This window comes from Notechis scutatus, chromosome 2, assembly GCF_049901735.1.
Source record: "Notechis scutatus isolate UNSWTSFEM ecotype Mainland chromosome 2, rNotScu1.2, whole genome shotgun sequence".
NCBI lineage: Eukaryota > Metazoa > Chordata > Lepidosauria > Squamata > Elapidae > Notechis > Notechis scutatus.
Window position 1 is genome coordinate 126,610,581 of NC_142010.1, and position 21,774 is coordinate 126,632,354.

General features: G+C 42.6%; 1 protein-coding gene across 3 annotated transcripts; it reads right to left on the reverse strand.

The window, feature by feature from the left end:
- Nucleotides 1-5,844: 5,844 nt before the first annotated feature.
- Nucleotides 5,845-21,078, reverse strand: SUOX (sulfite oxidase). Of its 3 annotated transcripts, XM_087956119.1 has the most exons (5): nucleotides 20,607-21,030; nucleotides 17,925-18,048; nucleotides 14,945-15,011; nucleotides 12,383-12,554; nucleotides 5,845-11,733 (listed from the first exon to the last, which is right to left on the reverse strand). In XM_087956119.1, exons 3-5 carry the CDS (start codon nucleotides 14,998-15,000, stop codon nucleotides 10,303-10,305), a joined length of 1,659 nt encoding a protein of 552 aa, XP_087812245.1. In that variant the 5' UTR covers nucleotides 15,001-15,011; nucleotides 17,925-18,048; nucleotides 20,607-21,030; the 3' UTR covers nucleotides 5,845-10,302. The 3 variants fall into 3 exon arrangements, with proteins under 3 accessions (XP_087812245.1, XP_026534521.1, XP_087812244.1); XM_026678736.2 differs by lacking the exon at nucleotides 17,925-18,048 and having other exon boundaries at nucleotides 20,636-21,078; XM_087956118.1 differs by lacking the exon at nucleotides 20,607-21,030 and having other exon boundaries at nucleotides 17,925-18,251.
- Nucleotides 21,079-21,774: the final 696 nt, after the last annotated feature.

Here is a 21,774-nt window from a genome sequence, read left to right on the forward strand (position 1 = left end):
GTTGTAAGGCGAGTGCGTAGAAGGCCGAGCCGATCGATGGAGCGATGAGAAAGAAGCGTAGTAGCCGGGCGGGGTGAGAAAGAGCCTCGATCCGGAGATTCCTGAATTGCAGGAACCAACCGGAATGCCTAGCGTATCGATTAGCGTGTTAAAAAGGAGCAGCCGGCGTTTGGAATGGTGAGAGGGAAGAGAAGGCGGCGCAGCCGAACTTCGAGAGCATCGAGAAGGGGGCGCTAGTATCGTGAAAGGAAAGCGGCGGGGCGTGTCTGGCAGCCGAGTAAAGTGTGCGGGAGCTTCTTGAACAGCGGCGGTTGCGAGCAAATAGCCCCGGCTTGCTCCTTACTAAAGAGCGTTACGGTTGTCAACCCATCCCGTAACAGGGGGAACGAGGTGGAACGTGGGCCAGTATGGGTTAACTTAAGATTGCTCTGAAGACCTCAGGGTCCCAAGCCTAAACAAAAATAGGAGGCAGGAGTACAAGCATTAGGAATGTCTGAGTTAACCCATACTGGCACACATTGGTGTTCAGTATAATATTGATATCGATTTATTATTGTTTTGCGATTCGATGGCTGATTCCTCAAGCGCAAATGCCGGCGTAAAATCGAAACGCGTGGGTTTCCCCTAAAAAAGAGAAACGCTGTATGCTAATTCAGGATCTGCGTTACTGTTTCCTGTTTTTAAAGTTGTATACAGGCCAGAGTCTTGTAAAGTTCGGGCAGCTTCTATTGTTTGTATATATGCGTAAATTAACAATTAAATGCCGCTTTTTCTTTTGCATCAACGCAGAGTTTATGTTTCTTGACTTACTGTTTTGCTTAGTAGGATATATAGCGGGTGAATTTACGCTCCCTGCGCCAAACACCAGTTTGATTCCCGTGTAAGCGATCAGCCCGCATTTGTTGGAAGTAGAAACCAACAGGAATCGTGTGAGGTCAATTTCAAGAAATGAGAAATAACGAGGTGAGGTTTCAGGCCACCCAGCTGTGACCTCAAGTCTGCAGATCCCGATAGGGATTTTCTAGTGTTTTGGAGCCACGATCGTCTTGCTTTTGTTGTCTGAGACACTGTTTCCCCATCACAAAATTGTTCTAGATTAAATAAATGAACTTACTTTTTGGAATCCGATAGTTTCTGCCCTACCTGTGTAATTGGAGAGTTGGCAGGCTTCGTTCCCATCGATCAAAGAATGTCACCCAAGGGTTCCAAAAACCATCATCCGTCTCTTCTCCGATCAGTATGGCTCCCGTCTTGCCCGTTTTTTAAAAAGTCTGAAAGCCTGTCTCCTCCCCCCCATTGGATTAATAAAATCCTTGGAAAGGCTCTTTTAATTTGATGTAAGCTCAAATGTTTATCTTTTTTCCCCCTTTCGGAGTTTGGACTTACATTGTTATTTTCCTTTTGGCTCATCTGTTCTGAAATGTTACAAGGTTCATGACCCGTCTTTCTGGATTTAGATGGTTGTCTAAATTATAATTATTTGCTGTTAGAATAACTGGACATATGTATCATATGGGCTTGTGAAACTAAGTGTGACTGGCACTTAATTCCAGACATGGGGCCCTAAGAATATAGGTTTAATAAGTAAAACTGAATTTTCCACACAAAGGAAAAAAACCTCATGCACTCCCCAGAATGGGAATAAGGGAAACAAACTACTTTCATTCTGTCCTGGAGATGGTTTGATAGAAACGCTGTTGTTCAAGTCTCCTTCTATTCCCTTTTTCGCTCTCAGATGAACTAATTCTTCTTGCCACAGTTGCAAAGTCCAGTTTTCAAACTGCTTTGAGGGATTGGGAAATAAAAGTGGTTGGCAGTGTGGAAATGTCCATGGTTAGAAAATGGACTGAGTACTCCCACTTACTGAACCATAAGATGTACATTCTAAATATTATTCCCTCACAAAGCCTTACAATTACCAGCTGATTGTAAGATCTCTGATTAGAAAAGCATTGGTAGTAGGACGTATAAGAAAACTCCAAAATTTCACATCAAATCAACCCAAAAGGCAATTAAAATGAGCACTATTTCAAAAAGTATAAATCAATGTTAGGAATGAATAAGGAGGCGGTGGTCAATAAACAGTCTACCTGGTGTGTGATGGTTTGAAAAGATGCGAGGAAGACAGACTATGAGCAAGTCCATGTTTTTAATGGAAACCTATCTCCTGGAGACAAACAATAACAATTTTATTTTAATATCTTATATTTAACAGTTGAAATTATTTATATACAATTTAGAATTGTGATGACCTAATTCACAGAAATCAGACTCTGGATAGAAGAGGATTAATTCAGAAAAATACTAACTTGCAGAGGCATAAAATTGGACATTATAGGATCATCTCGTAGGTGACAAATATTGTAAACATTTTTTGTATTTGTGATAGATTAGGATTAAATGTCTACTTAAGTACAAAGCTTGTAGAAGTTCTCATTTGTTCATAATACTTATTATACTGGGACCCATAGGGGTAATTGGAAAGGCAAGTAGCCCACAAAAAAAATCACATGAAAAACTATACTGAGCAATAAATTTAAATTTGTTTCCCAACCAATTTTAAGATTCTTTTTGAAGTTGGCAGCATTGTCTGAGGAATACATTAAAAGTGGTTGTTTTCATCCTATATGTGCCAATGTGACCCTCTTTGGAGGTTACTGCTGATGAATTAGCTAATTAAAACACTTTCTCCCACATATAAATAGGACAGTGCAGCAGCACTGATGATATAATCTATGTTACCTTTGTCTCTGAGAATCTCTTTGATCTAGATTCAAGATGCATTTCAAACACATCAGTCCTGGGAGGGAAACAGAATCACGACTGTCCTCAAATTAGATCATACACTGTTCCTTTATGTATTTTTTTAAAGTCGCTGGGGTGAAACTGCAATATATTCTGAGACAAAAGCAATCTTTTCACCTCTAGTACATTTTATTAGGCAACTGTTTATTTTCATAGTAGAGTTCTCTGACACTAACTCAGTCTCATTTAGCATAGCCAGGCAACATTTGGTGTACCAATGATAATTCCAGATCTATCTTTGTTTGGAGTCTAGTATCGTTTAATTGGCTCCATTTGATAGACCAGACAAGGAAATTAGTTCCTCTAAAAGGCTAAAACTACCTTAATTGAAATGGCTATAACAGAATAACAAGTCTGGTTGTACCGCATTTCCTCCCCCTTCTTATATGAAGTGAATTAGGGAGTATCTGTCCTAACTGCTTCCAAATGTTATCCAATTGTACTGGATTTTAAAAGTGCTTCAGCCCCTTCTGCCTAGCTAATGGCATGTTCCTAAGAAACTCCAACAAGGTCATCTTCCTTACTCTACTGTCTGTGCTTGGGGTCATTCTCAGATACTTGGGTATGCTAAGTAAAACACTATAGTGAACTTGCAGCTATATAGACTGGCTAGTTTTTGTTGGCGTTCAAGCTTCACATCACAGTAGAACTCACACTTGCTTAAGCATAACCTATAGGGCAGGGGTGGGCAAACTACGGCCCGCGGGCCACATCCGGCCCGTTGGTCTTTTTTTATGCGGCCCGCCAAAGATTGGTCCGTATGTAACCGCGGCCACTTTATCTATCTATCTATGTTGTGCAAATTTAACTATGACGCCAAACTTGAGTTTTGGAGGGTGTCTCGGAGAAAAAAATAGTTATTTTTCCTACCCTGAGTACGGCAGGCATCTCTTCCACTTAAAAACAAAACTCTTTACTCCCTCGCTTTGAAAAGGGGAACTGTTAACAAATGCAGTTTTTATATGTATTGTATCTTGTGCTGACCCGGCCCGTCCGCCAAATTTTAAAAGTCAATGCGGCCCCCGAGCCAAAAAGTTTGCCCACCCCTGCTATAGGGGCAGGGTTCACACAATCTACTAGGTTCAAAACCAAATATGTGAATTGAACACGTGTCTTTTCTATTTTCAGTCTATGGTGAGATCATTGTTTTATTAAAGTGTTAACAATGGCATTTTGAAAAAAAAGGTTAGAATTTATTTTATCATTCTAATATTCATACCACACCTACCGTAGTATAATCCAATATATGTGCATATTGGGGCATACCATATCCTAAAGTTTCTATTTGTATCATGTTGACCAATGGTTAATAACCATGGTTTATTCAACTCAGTTTTCTGAATTTGTATATAACAATGAACCTTTGAATGAATGAACCACCTTTAAAAACAACTCTTAATGAAGGAGGTACAATAAATTGATGGACACCAGGTTTTCAATCAGAAAGCATTCTTTTTATAGTTTCAGTTAGTTTTTTTCTAGTCCTGCCTGAGGCATAAAAGCAGCTGGGTGACTTTGGGCCAGCTCCCTCTCTCAGTCCTTGGAATGGCAAGCTACTTCTGAAAATCTTGCCAAGATGGCTGCAGGAATTAGTCCAGGCATTTACCAGGATTCAACACTGATTCAAAGGCAGCAAAATCCATCCATCAATCACAGGTTCCCTGGTGTACTATACCAGAACACAATTGAAAAAAAACCCAGCTTGTTACAAAAATGACAGTCTTATTGGTTCGTCCCTGTCTGTTTCTTATCTAACAAGAAAACAACACCTACAACTTGTAACAGAGGAAGGAGAAAGTATACAAAGATGAAATGAAAAACAAGGTAGAACTTTTAGTAAGTACTATTCAAATGTAACACAGCAAATTAATTATTTTTCCCGAGAAGCATCAGCCTCCTATATAAGTTTGGAATGAAGAGAGATCATAAACAGAATATAAAGAACCACTACGTAGTCATACTGGTCTCTGCATGTGGGTTCAGATTGTTCAGGACATATCCAGAGGATTACCATTTATCTGGCTGGTTGACTGATCTTTCTTCCCAGCTGCTGTGAAGATCAGTTGGTCTGATTAGATTGCAAAGACAGAAATTACCATAGCCTGAAATAGAGGGTAGGAAAGCTCCATTGGATAAAGCTGCACTATGAACAGAGGTAGAGTCTACAATCGGGTCTTCAAACTTGATAGCTTTAAGACTTGTGGACTTCAACTCCCAGAATTCCTCCTCCAGTCATGTTAGCTCTGCAATTCTGGGAGTTGAAGTCCACAAGTCTTAAACTTGCCAAGTTTGAAGACCCTTGGTCTACAATCTGATACAACTACAGGTTCTCACTGTATTTTCAGATTGCTGATTCTATGTCATTCTTAAAGCCAACCAACAAAATATAAATGTGCCATAGATGTATCATTTCCTGAGTTCTCTTCAAAATGATGCAATCCAGATGTATTGTAGAACTTTCAACATCCCCAGCTTGGAGAAGGCAGTTGTCAGCCATAGTGAGTGGACAAGGGGGCCCTTGACCCCTTCACAGCCAGCAGTCTTTTAGTTATAACCTACCTGATGTCCTTGCAATCATGACTAAAGGCTAAAGAGATGAGAACTGTAGTCTGAAACACAGGAAGGGAAACAAGTTCATATTGTTGTTTGTTCTTTATGGCTAATTAACTAGAATTCCTTGAGCAGCAGAACATCTACTTGAGGGAATAGCCCTGAACATTATAGAAATGACTTCCTTGTTGACTTATCATTTTGAGACAATGGGCAAACATTTTGTTTCATCACCTTTAAGCTCCCTCTTTGATTGTACCTATTTGATCCTGGTGTTTCCCCATTGGCTAGGGGGACAGTGGAACTGAGAAAGTCAGCATTGGGCAGGAGAAAATAAAGGGCAGCTCCCTTCTTCCTTGGACTCTTTTTAAGGTCCTAGAACAGCTTCTTGTATTTTTCCCCCTAGCTATGATCAAGGATGCTTATAGGGGAAGAATACATGCTCTTTAAGTATGAGCCCTCCCAGATAAACCAGACAGAAAACAGGACTAGATGAACTAATTCTACTTTATTATAAGGCTACATTAAAGAATCTTGCAAATCTAGAAGGACAAATTCCCTGCCCCTCACTTTTAACGGGCTGATCAATTAGGCCAGGTCCTTTCTTCCTCTGATCATTAAGGTCTTAGGGACTCTCCTCCTTCTCTTGTCTGGTTGTTTCTTAGGCAGCATCTTTTTCCTTCTTCCCCCAAGATCATTCACACATTTGGTTATACTAGGTCAGTTCAGAAAGGAGAACTCTGGCCTGTCATCACGTTATTATAGCAAAATAAACATATTTCAGTTATGTATCCATCTGTTATGTATTAATTTGTACCTCAGTATATGTATTGCCCAGGTTTTGATTGTCTAGTTTTTGGGAAACAGTCTGGAGAATTTCTCCAGATCAACCTCAGAGGAAGGGCAATGGGTGAGAGAAGTACAATCTTTACATTGGAATCTCTTAAAGCCAAAAACATCAACCTTATTTGCCATGTTATAAATACAACCAAGGAAGTCAGAAATAAAGAAAACTAAAAACAAAACAAAGCCAACCCCTACATTAGTCTTCCATTTTTTCAGAGGCAGTGAGTTCAGCTGGAGAACAGAAAGGCTTAACTTGAGTTGGTCTCCATTAATGGTGAAAAGATGTGGCAAGTTCCTCGTTTCAAAAATTTCAGAATTTTGACTTGGGAAATTCCATGTGTGTTAGCTCTTATCCAAGATTTGTTTGTACTGGGTTTCCAAAAATAATGCTTGGGCTTTGCTTGAATCATGATGCCGTTACCAAACCAGCTGTCTCAAGGCAGCACCATTTGAGGTAGTGCTCTGCGTTCAATCATTTCCAACCCGTTAATTTTTGCCTGAGAGTGAGAGTCATCATGATCCAACACCAGCCAACATGGAGTTAGCTTCTGTTGCTGAATTACTGAAAGGTCCATTCTCCATGAGTGGTGATCCAAGATATAACTGAGCAGAAGAATTTGCGGGAATGACTTGCAACATGGAATTAGTTCAGCAAAAGCAAAACAATTCCCGATTGTTTTTTCCCCTTACAAAGTGCTATAGAGTATATGGCAGTGAGGAAGATCCATTTAGCCCTAGAATTTCTACAAGTCCCCAACAGGAGGAGAGAATAATTGAAATAAAACCATTTCCTACCATTCCCAACAGGGGGCAGCAAATAGTATCCTTAAAAAAACAGATTAAAAAAGCACACAAATCATTTTTGATGGGAGGATGCATGCTTCCCCTCCCCCACGAGCCAAAACTAAATTCTACAGCTTGGAAAGTGTTATATAAGAGCTCTCTCGTCTGATACTTTTTCATTCTGGTTTTTGGCTTTAGCCTATCAAAGACGGGAAGACAATACGTCCACAGCAATGCTCTCCCTCCATCAACCCCTTTCTCTACCACTGAGGATTGATACAGCAGTGCTGCAGTGCTATGGAGCTGAAGACAAACTCATCAATCAACCTGGAGGAATATCAATCCAGATGCCGGCTTGACCTGGTGCCCAGAGCAACAAAGCAATCTTGCAGGAGAGCTTCTGCAGGACCCCCTGAGGGCAAACCTGATGCCTCCCTTCCTCAGCTGTTTTGATCTACGGCTCTCAAACAGGATGGCCCTGAGTGAAAGAAAACAAATAGTATAACAGAAATTCAATGTTGGGCAGCGAAAAGACACTCAGCCCAATGACCCCCTGAGTTGTTGTGTGGTTTGGGTTTGAACTAGAAGGTTTTGTGAACCTGGCCATTGACAGTTATAAAACATGGTTCTTAGCTTCATGAATCATACAGCACCATTTATGGTTTATTAGCTCACGGTTAAAGAATGGTTTAGCTGTGGGACTTTATAGGAAGGTCCACAGCTTTCTTTCCCTTCCTAGATGCAATTTCAGGGCTCAATGCTGAGATACTGAGCCTTGCACCTTGCATTTCGGACACTTGAAGAATCTTGCAAGTGGCAAAAATCATGGCTATAGTTTCTTTCTTCTCAAGGTGCTAGTACCAAATGTAAATCAATGGGTCACAAGCAAGGAACATTTTTCTCTTTGGTGGCCTTCCACCTTATAGACGAGACTTTCAGGCAGCTAGTAACCTGGCACTTATTTTTTTGGTGGCAATTATTATTATTTTTTACAGCTCTGAGGCCCCAAAGAATTCACTTCTGAATTTGAATTGGCTCTAATCTATGCTGTTATTTTTGACAAGTCCAGGTAGTCTTCAACAGACGACCACAACTGAGCCTCAAATTTCTGCTATCCAAGGAAGACTGCTATCAAATGAGTTTTGCTCCATTTTGCAACCTTTCTTGCCACAGTTGTTAAGCAAATAACTGCAATTGTTAAATTAGCAACACGGTTGTTAAGCGAATCTGGCTTCCCCATTGACTTTGCTTGTCAGCCAAGGTCACAAAAGCTGGAACACGGCAACCATCCTAAATATGAAGCAATTGCCAAGCATCTGATTTTTGATCACATGACCATGGGAATGCTACAACGGCCGGGTGTGAAAAACGGTCATACATCACTTTTTTTTAGTGCCATTGTAATTTAAAACTGTCATTATACATGAATGGTTGTAAGTCGAGGACTACCTGCATCAAGAAAGGTGACAGAAGATACAACATGGTCACGATGGCACAGAGAAATTTTCTTTGTACGAAAATGGATCCCAGCATGACCTGGAAGAAAAATATTTGCTACCACCAAGAGCAGCAGCTCATGTAGCAATAGGAGCCCCTCTTTGAAGCTCAGGCTATGGGAAGAAAGTGTTAACTTTTTCTGCCCAAAGCCCCGCCACCTGCCCCCCTCACCTGGCTGTTTTTCATAAAACAGGATCCCCCTGTGTGGCAGTCTTTCAACTTGATCCATTCTCTTTGTGAAACCTGCTGGCTCAGGAGACTTAATTTAAAATATTTCTCGAAGTGCATGTCCGGGCCCTTCTCTATAAATAAAGAACATGGGTAGGTCCCCAGACAGAAAAGAATTCTAGTGAGGATAACAGCTGATGAAATCTACTCTTTTCCCCAGAAGGCCAATGGCTCAAGAATCCTATTCAATTTTATATCTGGGACAACCAAACTTATTTTACGTTCAGCTCTTATTTCAGCAGTAAGAATCTGGAGGTGAACTAACAAAAACCAAGAAATTACACCAGCCCACTAGAACAGAAAGGCAGGGCATGTCAGAGGTCCCATCAATTAGGGATTATTATCTGATAGGACCACAAAACAGAGCCTTCTCTCTGGTGGTCCCTTCTTTATGGAACATTATTCCCCAAAAGTGATCCCCAGCTTGCAATGCTTTGTCAGCAGGCCTGAGGACCATGAATGGAAGATGGAGACAATCAAATGGCTGATTTGATTGTCTTGTTGCTGCCTTGGGGGCTGCGGTGGGTTTTGTTACATGGTGGCTTTTTAAAACTTTTGTTAAGTCACTCGAAGTCATCTCTGTGTGAGTTGGACAGCTGTCTAAAGTTTTTTACTAAATAAATAAAATTATAGCAGCAAAGTTAATGAAGGCATGTTGACAAAGGTTACAACACACCAACATTTGAAATACAGAGGGGAAACCACTAAGCCAGGCAAGTCTGTGTTTCTTGAGAGCAGATCAAAGCAACTGGGAACATCAGGTTTCTTACTCCAATATTATGGATTCTAGGTGACCACAAAACTTGCCCAGAATAATAGCCTACAAGAAGAGTTGCTGTGGTGTGTTCATGCAGCAAGAACTGATTGGCAGACTCGATGTGGGACAAGGCTCCCAGGTCTTTAAAGGAAAATACTAAATTTGCAATACTCCTCAGTATTATGGTGGGAGAAATATCAAATTCTCCCATATTATATGGCAAGGCCGAAGTTGGCATCTCACTGGAGAAAGCAGGGTAATAAAATGGCCGTGTTCCTAAAACGATGGGTTATTTAATTTAGCGTCAAGTGATCCAATACCATTAATAAATCTTTGGAGGGAAACCCTAAAAAAGATCTCCAACCGGCAAATAAATCAGTAATTTTGACAACTGGAAGATTTCTAAAGAGTATAAAAGCCCAAATCCAAAATTCCTGAGGAAAATGAGTCTCAGTTAAGGAGAAAGCTAAGTGAAGGAGACCAACATACCCTCAGAAGAAGATAAACACCTTAGACTGAGGTGAGCAACTATAACTCGTTTACAACATGTGGACTTCAATTCCCAGAATTCCTAAGCCAGCATGGCTGGCTCAGGATTTCTGTGAGTTGAAACCCACAAATTGTAAAAGGCCTTAGTTGCCCACCCCATCCCTGCCTTAGCCCCAAAATTCTACATTCACAGGAATTGCACAGGGAATGAGGAAAGAAGCCCAACAGTCACCCCTGTTCAAGGACTCAGCCCTTCTTCTTGGCTTCTTCCGGGGGACAGGGGCTAATGTCCCTACATCAGCAGAAATATAGAAAGAAGCCAGGATGCTTCTAGGCCATCAGTCCTCTCAATCCTTTGCCACAGGGACACGGACTCGATGCCAAGCACTGTTGAGTACTCCCAAAATGTTCCAGAGTGGTTCCACACGTTCAGGTTGTACATTGTAGCTGGTGTCCACAGCCTTGCAGACAATGTTCAACTCCTTGGTGCCAGCAGGCACAAAAGCATCCAGCTGCCAAAGCTTCCAAGCCCAAACTCGGCCAGGCAGCTGCTCTTCACCAGTTAGCGTTGCCTCTTGCCAGTTTTTCCCACCGTCCAGGGAGACATCTACACGGATCACCCTCTGGCCCCCACCACTCCAGGCATAGCCCTTCACCGTGAGCTCCCCAGGAGAGACAGATGTCTTAGAAGATGGCTCAGTGATGGCAGACTGGATGGGCATCTCTTGAATGGCAGGTGCCTTGGAGAAATCCACGGTCTCCCAGGTTACGGAAGAAGAGAATCCTTTGTAATCCTTTTGCTGCCAGTGGTTCTTGCTTTCCTCTGGCCCCACTGTAATCCGAGCCAGCCATTTTACATTACGAGCCCCCACCACTCCTGGCACAATAACTCTCAGAGGGAATCCATGATCCCGAGGCAGCTCCTCCCCATTCATCTCATATGCCAAGAGGACGTCCCCATCCGGACTCATGGCTTTCTGAAAAGGGATGGAGGCTCCATATACAGTGCCACTATGATCCGTGTCCAGGCCCTCAAAGGAGACATGACCCTCATCCCCTGGTTGATACCCAGCTTTCATTAGAACATCCCGAAGCCGGGCACCACCCCAACAGGCATTGCTAATGGCCCCAATGCTCCACCCGAGCCGGTTGGTATTCTTGATGGTGTTTAACTCTGCCCGGCGATTGCCAGCACACTGTATGGTGGCGGTAACCTCGTATTTTGGAAAACTCTGTTTCAGCTCTTGCAAAGAGAAGAACAGGTTCTGACCAGAGGGACTTTGGATACACAGGCGATAGGCTTCAGGGTCCACAACTGGCACTGGGAGATGGTTGCGCTTGAAGAAGAGCTGGTTAGGGGTCAAAAAATATTCTGCCAGTAACTCTGGAGGAGGTTCTGCATTGAAAGGCTTGAGGGTATTGACTCGGAGGGCGGGGTGGCGTGGAGGATCGTTGGCATAAGGGTCATCTGGGCTTGGCAGAGGAGGCTCTTCTGGGCTCAGCTCTCCTATTTTATATTCCCAAAGGATCTCTCGGACATGATCTTGTTCATGCATGGCATAGAGCGCCCAAAAGGGTTCCAAAGCCCCGCCTGCTGCCAGAAGAATCTTGCTTTTGCCCCCAGGGTGATGCTCTAAGAAATCGGTGACATCAAAAACTTCACTGCCATAAGTCACCCACACCCGATTCGCTTCGTTCTGATGGCGGGCCACTTCTTCTCGGGTGAAGTGAGGGAATGAGGCATTATGTGTGGCTGTTGGAGGCTCAGCCGTGGCTGCCTGCGAGAAAACCAAAAGAGGCAATCAGGAAAGGAACAGTACATGGGGATTTGAAGCTGGCACATTCCAGCGACTTTCTGCCTGCTCAGATTCCCCTAACCAAATTGTTCAGAGTGAAGAAGCTGCTTGGATGGACAGCTAAATGCCTCAAACCAACAAGGAAAGAAGTCCAGCTGCCATGACTCAATTTCTTCCAGATAAGTCTGTCTAGATGACTAAAAATCTTCATCAACAGTACTCAAGAGATGTTTCTCTCAACTCAAGAGCCCTACCAGACATGGTTTGAAATGTCCCAGCCACAGTCCAAAAACAGGGGATGCCTACACGGGGGTGCAGTTTAAGCAGTTTTAAGCAGGAAAATGGCTGCCTGAGGCCTCAAAAGCTAAAAAAAGGAGGGAAGGAACAAATATTTGACTCCGTCCATTCTTTGGCCACGAAAAGCATAACAGTGACTGCACGTGGGACATATCTTTTGGGCCCCTTCACTAATGGGACCTTTCAGCCTTAAATAGTCTCCATTTTCTTAAACCACAAAGCATTTAGGAAGTCTCAACTGAAGCAGAGTTTCAACACCACCCTCCCCCAGCAGCCTCAAGCCTTCCATGTTTCATTCCTGGGTAACATACCGGGCCATCTTTCACTCCCTCACCTGCCAATGGTGTCTTCCATAAACCAAGATGCTAGACACACCCAGGCCTGCTCCCGCAGCTACCATCAGCCTGCGCCTCCTGCTGCCAGCATTATTCCAAGTGCTGTGGGCACAGAAGGGAAGCTGCACCCAATAAGTGGGAAGGCAGTTCCTCCAAGCCATGTCTCTTAACCTACAAGGAAAAACAAAAACAAAATGGGCCAAATGCAATACCCTAAGGAGACATGTACACCCAGAAACACTCCACACAAGTTCAGCCTTTCTTAATAAAAGATCAGAGACGTATCATAATTCCCCAAAGAAATACAATATATCAATTATCTTAAGAGGTCTCTAAAAAGAGAGGGAGGAAAGAAAAGACATATTATGGAAAGTAACCTAATAAGAAGCTAGACGCTGTGTTTCTGAACATTAAGGACAAGGAACATGGACCAGCTGTTCAGTTGAACTGCTACCCAGTTTTCAGAAGTTCCTGGAACTAAACGATTGTGGCCCACAAAAGTAGCAGGCCAAATCAGATGGATGCTTGGTCCCTTCTAGCAGGGCTGTTTCTATGTTCTGAAGAGCTTCAGGTTACCATGGCAGAATCCTCAGCAGCCTGCCAAAACTATTTTACCTCTCATGGATGGTAATGACAAATGGTTCTCAAGTTGGGTTTTGCAAACAAATCATAGTTGAGTCCTTTCTGATCCTAGAAAGCACATACAGTTATTCTACCCTGCCAGCAGCCATTAAAGAAAAGGTATCCCAGTGTCCTTTAAATGTGCTGGGTCACAACTACGATTCAACTTTTTGAATATGTTGAATCATGCTGCACATTTACAAAGCCTGTGATGCAACACAGAAAAGCAAAGGCAAAGGAATCCATTACTGGAAGAAAGAGGAGAGGGAGAAAGCATTAAAGGAGGCTGCCAAGAAGCAGAGGGAACTCTTTTCTGGTCTCTAAGCAACAAAACCTAAGAATCCCCCTAATCTACTTTCAAATAAATCTTCTTAAACAAAAGGGCGGTTTCCTATTTTCAGAGAGAATAGTGTGAACATGCGACCTAAAGGGCGAGTTGCCATATCTCTAATGCAAGAGTTTGTTCAGTTCCTTGGCTGGCCTTCTCTTGACTTGGCAGAGTTCCCCTTTGTTTTTGAGAGCAGCCTGGGTTCACCACATGGAGCAAGCTTCTGAAATGTTCAAAATAAAATCAACAAGAAAGCACCTTCTGGATTATTATTAGAAAAAGGAAAACCATTTCCCTGAAAGCAGAGGCAAGCGAACTTTTCGCAGTTGAATTGTTACTTTTCTTTTTTTAAAAAAAAAAAATGGGGCCTTTAAAGTCAGAATGAGTTTGGTCTCCAAGACTGCAATATAACCAGAGCACATGGATCAAATTTTTCAAGAAGCTTAACATGCCACTGCAGGGTCTATTTTAAGCAGCACATCATCAATTTTTTTTTAAAATGAACCTCTTTTCTGCTACACTTTAATTGCTTGATCTTTGTAGAAGAGCCTAACCTTCTGAACATGACTCTTGCAATCAAGAGTAGTTGGAGTCAGATATCTGCTTTCCAGGAATCACAAACATTACTGATTAACTTTGGCCTCAGCTCAAGGTGAAATTGAAAGAGTAATAAAAAGGATCTCTAAGTTTGCATCCTTGGTCTGGAACTGTGGAGGCAGAAGCCCTACTAAAAGGGAAATAAAGCATTTATAGATAAGATTAGAGGCCTATATATATCAGGGCAAGGAGCCAAGGCAAACAGACTAAAATATTGTTATCTAGGTAAGTTGGGGTAAGGAGTCTGGATTTGTTTTTATTAAGTTGTAAAACTTTTATTAATAATCTGTAACAGCATCTGAGAGGGGGAAAAATGGATGAGTTGGGACAGGTTTGAAAAGAGAACAGGAAGAAGTTGATAAACCAAGATAAGCTCTTGCAAGACTGCTGTTATTTAATCAGACTGATTTAATCTTGCCTGAGATTAAAATTTGGGTAATTTAGACTTTTCAAAACAGTATCAACAGTCTAAAAAGTAGACCTTTTATTGCCTTTTTTTCAACCCTATAAGGCAGAGGTGTCAAACTCGCATCGTCATGGTGGCATACACATGACATATCGGGACTTTTTCCCCCTTTGCTAAACCAGGTGTGGGTGTGGCCAGCTTGTGACACATCTGGCCCGCAGGCCAGGAGTTTAACAGCCCTGCTATAAGGTAACAGTAATGTAGAAACAAGTTCACTGTCTAAAAATAATTCTAAAGGGAAATGGTCAACAATGATATTCCAATATCTTATGATCTTAATATAATGACATAATGAATAATGAGGTTATCTCATCATTCCTCTCTTTAGCTGAGCCCCTTCTAACTTCATCAAGACAGCATTAATAAAAAGCATCTCTGATAAAAACTTTTAATTATTGCCACCAAGTCTAAGATTCCAGTTGACAAGGTGTCCTGAAAGAATTATAGGTAGCAGGAATTCTGAGTTTGGATGTATTGTTCAGAATTAAAAGTTTCCCTTCACTGTAAATATGCTTTCAAATGAGTAACCCTTTTTTTTTTTTTTCATACCGGTATGTTCGTTGAAGGGTACAGAAACCATTTCCGCTGGATCTGGACAGCAACATCTTCCCCAAACCTATATGCAAAAGAGAGAATCAGCAAAAGTTGTTACAAAAAAACAAACCCAACACCCCCCCCCCACAAATGCCTACTATAGGCACCTTTGAAAAATCACATTCTTCTCTTACTTCTGACAAATACATACATTGGTTTAGGCTCAGTAAGCTTTATAAGTCAAAATATGACTGGAGATTAGCACAGAAAATATTCAGACCTATTTTTAAACAGCTACTCCTAGAAAGCAGTTTGGAAAGCTAATTGTTACCAGCACATGCCAAGATGATAGATATGCCCATTAGATAGTCACTTTGCTAGTATGCTGTTGAATAAAAAAAATATAACCACTAAATTACAGGAAAAGGATGTTAGGTTTCTTTTTAACAGATACTTTAGTTCCTATAGTATCGACCCAACTGGTTCCATCTGGCAGGATTGGCAAGCTCCAGGTTCCATGGATGAAGCAATGGTACCTACTGAGAATACAAGTGTATTTTCTCTGGGGCCCCTGCCCTCTGGAATGAGGTTCCCCTCCGAAATTCAAATGGCACCCACCCTACAGAGATTTTGAAGGGCCCTTAAAGACCTGGCTCTTGGTCCAGGCCTTTCAACAGTACAATTGATACCCCTTTCTTCCTTTCTGTTTCTCTCTGCCACTGTTTTCCTTTTGTCTTCTATTATTTTTGTTTTCTCTATTGTTTGTTTTTTTAAAAATATTTTAACAACTGTACACCGCCCACAGCTGTTGGAAGTTGGGCAGGTATATAAATGTAATTAAATAATTATGCAATTCATGAAGAATTCCAATCAGAGTAGGAAATAGCAGTCTTAAGTTTAGACAAAACTATGCAGCTCCTCCTCTTCCTCAATTTGTTTTAATAGCAGGAAATTTACAAAGTAGTTTGTCAAGTTTGTGTATTTGATAGGACGCTACACTTCCTGTAAAAGCTGTAAATTTTTGCATAAAGGCAGGCAGGTTTGAGAATAAGATTCAGGGAAGCTGTTCTTCATCTGATTTTGACTAAGCAAAGAGTATTTAGCCTAACTACTTACTGTTTTTTTTTTAATGCTTGGATATAACCCAAAGATCATATCACAGTGTTAAGTTTTTAAAAACAGTCCTGAGAGACATTCAGCTGCAGTTTCTGCCAGCCCACAGTTAAAAAAAATAGACACCAACAGCTGTTGGGGGATAAGATAAGAGAGTATTACTTGCTCCAGCAGATGGAAAATTGGGAAACTGAAAGCAGAGCAGAAAACCTAGATAGGTAGACCTCCAAATAATAAGTAAGGAACTCTATTTTAATTGTGCAACATAGTCTACTTCTAATGATAAAGTATTATTTATTTATTTATTCAATTTATCTCAAATTAGTGGCTATGTCCAGTGAAAACAGTTAACCAGTTAAAAACAGTTAACCAGTTAAAAGACAATATAAAAAAGAGAAAAATAAAATAAAATAAAGTACAAATAGAAATGAAGAGATAATTCAAAGGTGGCAACAAAACCAGCTGACAATTCACTCCAAACTGTGGGATCACATCGCCCGGCGGCCTCATGAAGATATTAAATAAGAGGAGAGGTCATAATTCCCTTCTATCAGTGCCATTGTAACTTTGAATGATCACTAAACAAATAGTTGTGAGGACTACCCATAACTATTGCCCAGGCCTAATCACACGTCTTCTCCCAGGCAGCCTTGACTATCCACGGATCGAACACAGAGGTGGCCAAACTGACAGCTGCGAGAACCCTGTCTTCTTTCTCAAGTTCAACAGGGTTCAACTCCTCCCAGATAACCATGTAAGACCCAGCCCTCTAACCTCCACTGGCCCTGCACCAAGGCTGAAGTTTAACCCAGAGCGAATCCAAGCAACTTTATCCACTAGATCAGGGGTGTCAAACTCGATTTCACTAAGGGCTGCATCGGGGTTGTGTTTGACCTCGGGAGGCTGGGGTGGGCATGACCAGCTTGACATCACTCATGCCAGGGGTGCCTGAGGTGGCCTGAGTGCTCTGCCAGTGAAACCGCGTACAATCTCCGTTTTCAGCTGGGAAGGCCTCCTGCAACCCTCTGCGATTGAAAATGGATCTCGGGAGGAGCTCAGTTTTCATCCCAACCTAAAATGGAGATTGGGAGCCCAGTTTCACTGGGAGAGGCACTGCGGGTCAGTCCTTCACCGTTTCCAGGGTGGTCTCACGGGCCGGATTCAGCCCACGGACCATGAGTTGGACATCCCTACACTAGATAACCAGAGTATCCTTTATAGTATCTCTGGAGGTAAACCTCAGAATGACTACCTCCAAGAAGGGTCTGGGTTACTGGAACTGGGGCTGCTGGCTTGCTATCTGCAGAGGTGATAAGGACAGAGAAATAATAGTTTTGGCATCCTTATTGCCACAGACCCTAATTACAGCTCTAACTCCTGTTCAATCATCTTCGCTCTTTGTTATTTGCCAGTGGCATTCTACATTGTCTCTTAGAGCTATTTAGTTAATCTGTATATACCCAGGAGAGTTCCAGGATCCATTATGTAGAGGCCACTCAGGCCCAATCCGATCCAAAGCCATAGCTGGTCTCCCATTCTAGGCGGCTATCAAGGGTTCAGCTGGTTGAGGGGAGGCAAATTTGTGTCGTCACAGCATCTTCATGTGACGTATTGCAACTTTTCCTCCCTTCGCTAAACCAGGCGTGGGCATGGCCAGCGCATAACACTTCTGGCCTGCGGGCCGCAAGTTTGACACCCCTGAGTTGGACTATCTCACCTGCCTCTGTTGCCTTAGCAATCATCACACCTGAGCTCACTGATTCCACACAGCCATGTTAAAAACATTTTCAGCAGCCACTGTCATGCTCCTCTCCATTGTCATGCAGCCTAACACCGCTTGGTACACCACAACTGGTCCATGCGCTCAAGTTGTTCCACATACCTGGTGCACCCAATATGATTGTCCAACTGCTGGTTCTTGGGGATGATGGTCCTGTCACAGCAGCAGCCCAGACAAAGAGGTAAACCCCATAAATCCCAGGCACCAAAGGCAATCCTGCCCCAGGCTGCAACATAGCCAATAAGAAAAACAAGTTGTGCGGGCTCAACAGGAAGTAACATCCACTGAGCTCAATAGATGAACCCAAATTCATGGAAACTCCACCATGTCTCAATCCAACTTTTCAAGCTGGTTCCAGTCCAAACCATCAACCCGCTACAACACGCCAAAACTAGCTAAGGTATTTTTGGCAACCGCTCTACAAAACACCTGGCCTTGATGCCATCTTAAAAAACAAAAGGTAAACGGCATTTTGAAGTAACTTTTCCAAACAAATATATAGTCATTAATCCCCAGACAGCTAAGGAGTTATGAAAACTGGTGCCCAATATATCCAGTGAGAAGTAGTAGAAGTAGGAGCAAAAAACCAAAGCCATTAAACGAGCTGGAAAGATTTCAAGTCTAGGATGAAATCCCACACTCTCACCATTGTTATTTCTGAAATGTTTGACTGGGATAGATTGCTTTTTAATGACATCTTTCAACTCTGAACAGGTACCACATTTTTTCTGAAACCACTGACAGCTTAAATAGCTTGATAGTCACAGAGAAAAAGCAAGTGCTCCCTTTTCATCTTTATCTCATATTGTAAACAAGAAAGCTCATTTTCAAAATTCTTAACATTCCTGGAGTATATTTTCTGATCCGACTTTCATACAGCATTGTTATTCTTCTGTGGATAGATCCATTTCTCCTGATGTGGCCAATTTAAGCTCAATGTAAATGAAAAGTACAGGTTTTGCTAAATGTCTATAGAAATTCTCAATCATCCAGGTCCTGGTTGTCCCAAAGTTGCTTTTTCAAAAGGCAACAAAAGGAGTTTGTTTTTTTCTTGAAGATGAAAAACTTCTTGGATGAGAAGGAAAAACAAAGTACCCGTTGCCTTTGAAAAAGCACCTTTAGTAGTTTTTGCTATTAGGCATCATCTGAATTATGGCATGTAATTTTTGGGGGGGTCTCAGTAAATCAATTGGATGACACGGGGATGGCTAGATTAGTTTATAATGCAAGGCATAGGCCTATCCTAGTTAATGTATATGATGGCCTTTGAACATATACATATTAATGGTACAACACTGCTAAGAATGTCTCTGTTGCATTATGCACAAACATACTAAACAACTGCACAGTTAATACACTTGAGCGGTTTCATATATAAAGCTTCTTGAATTATAAATGAAATTTTATCTTTCATTTATAACTTTTAGCAGAATATTCTTAAGCAGAATATACCTGGCAATTAAGGATTTACACTCAGACCTCCAGGAAATAAATTTGGAGTTGCAGATCTGCACTCCACCCTTGCTTCCCAAGTAAAGTACAGGAAGATAACCTCTCCCATACTGCGAATAAAAGCAATCCTTGCAAGAGTAGTTTTATGTAAACATATGGATTTCGTGCACCAATGTAATTTTTGCAGCCTCCAGCATTTTGGAATGGTGTTAGCAAAACATAATTTAAAATGCCATATAGAGTATGTGGCCCTCAGGGTTAAGGAAGTTGACACAATTATTGATGCTTTACCACCCAGTCATATAATTATTTCACACTGTTCTTCTATCCTGTTTTCATCTACACAACCATTACATTTTAGCAATTGTCCCATGACTTAAATTTAAGGACGTTGAAACAGCTCTATGTCAGATTATGGACAAAGAAATAGGAAGAATAGGCATAAACTAGCAAAAGTTCAGCTAAAACTATGTGGATGGGACAAAATCCTTTCCCTACACTAACTGTTTGGGTGGGTAGGTTTGCGACCTTCTGTCAAAAAAAGTCACTGGGGAAGCCAGATTCACTTAACAAATGTTAAGAAGGGTGGCAAGAAAGGTCATTAAAATAGGGCAAAACTCACTTAACTCTCTTGCTTAGGAACGGAAAGGGTTCAGTTGTGGTGAAGGACTGCCTATATTACCTAGGCTACCTTTGGTTCCTAAAGAAAAAGTGGGCATTGCCTGTAACAAAAACAAAACCCTCAATCATGGCTTTGGGCAGGCTGGGAACAACAGGGTGCCAAAATGCAACTGGGGAGTCGCCAAGTTCGATGCCCTGAAAGGTGCAAATCAAAGTCGAACTAGTTAAATTGTGTGCAACCTACCAGCACAACTTGTGCAGGCTCCAACAATGTTCTAGCGTGGGTGGAAGTACACATTCTGGGGCGTTGTGTTTTTTTTTTTTTGTTTGTTTGTTTTGCAACAGCGCTAACTTGGCTCAAGAGCAAAACGGATGTTTCCAAACGCTAAACGTATTCGTTTACCCTTAAAAAAATAACCTGGAATACAATAGCTGTAGCGTTGCCCGCTTTTAGCAATGCAGCCCCACCAATCCGGATCAAAGCAAACGACAGGCCTCTTGGAAAGAGCAGAAGGGGAAGGAAAAGGGAGGGGGGGCTTTCGGGGTTTAAGTCCCCAAAACCAGTCGACAGCACAACCAGGAGCCTGAGAGGGGTGTGGGAGGGGGGAATGAGGGGTGGCTGCCCTTCGGTTCGAGCGGTCCCCGAGCTCCGGGGAAGAACGGAGGACCCAAGGCCAGACCAAACCCACGTGTCCCTTGGCCTGGCCGGACCTTGGAAACGTGTCGGAAAGATAACTTGCCCCAAACTCCACTCGGGAAATCCGCTGCTCCGAAACGCTGCTGGGATTCCGAGCTCGATTCCTCCGCGGGCTCCTTTCTCTTCGGGCCGAACCCGGGACCTTCTCGAGACTCGGCGCCCGCCTGCGGTCCGATTGAAAGCGCGCTCTCGGCGGCGGCGATGATGATGACACGCCTTCGCCTTGGAGAGACCGCAAGGAGGGGACCGCGTCTCACGACCTGGCGTCCCGCAAGCACCTTGAGGTCAAACAGAGGACGGCTTCGGAAAGCCGGGGAGGCGCCCCGCTCCGGGGTCGCTGAAGCGCCGCTGCCGATAACCTTGCCGGCTCCCTCCGGTATGAGGCTCCGCAGCGGCTCCCTCGCCGGTGCCGCTTTCCAGGATGCTCCGATTGGAGGTCGTGGTGCGCAGGTACCGCCACGTTGGCCCCGCCCACTCCCGCACCACTGGCGGGCTTTGGCTCCCGCCGCTCGGTTTAGCTGGGTGGACGTGGGGCTTCCTTATTCCTTTCCGAGGGCGCTGGAGTACAAATGCCAGAGTCGTCAGCCATCAGGGCTATTCGTGGGCGTGGAGAAGGCTGTCATGTTTACGAATACCCGCTGTGTTGTTAAATATCTAGAATAAAAACGTGAACCACTAAATACAGTTTGTCCTCGACTTCAGTTGCAGGGGTTCATTTAGTGACTGTTCAAAGTTACAGTGGGACTGAGAAAAGTGACTGGTTTTTCACGCTTACGACCATTGCAACATCCCCCCTTGGTCGGATGCTTGGCAACTGACTCATTTGTGACAGTGGCAGTCATGGGATCATCTTTGGAGACGTGACAGACAAGCAAAGTCAATGGGGAAGTTAGATTCACTTAACCACCATGTTACTAACATAACATCTACAATGATTCACTTAACAACCGTGGCAAGGAAGGTCGTAAACTGGGGCAAAACTCGCTTGGCAATTGTCTCACTTAGCAACATAAATTTTGGACTCAATTGTGATCAAGGACTATCTGTACCGACTGTGTTTATCTATATTCTGTCTTTTTTATTTTAATGAATAACTCAAAGAAGGAAAAATATCCTGAATACTCCTTCCTCTTCATATTTTCCCCACAACCACCACCCTGTGATGTGCATTGAGAGAGACTG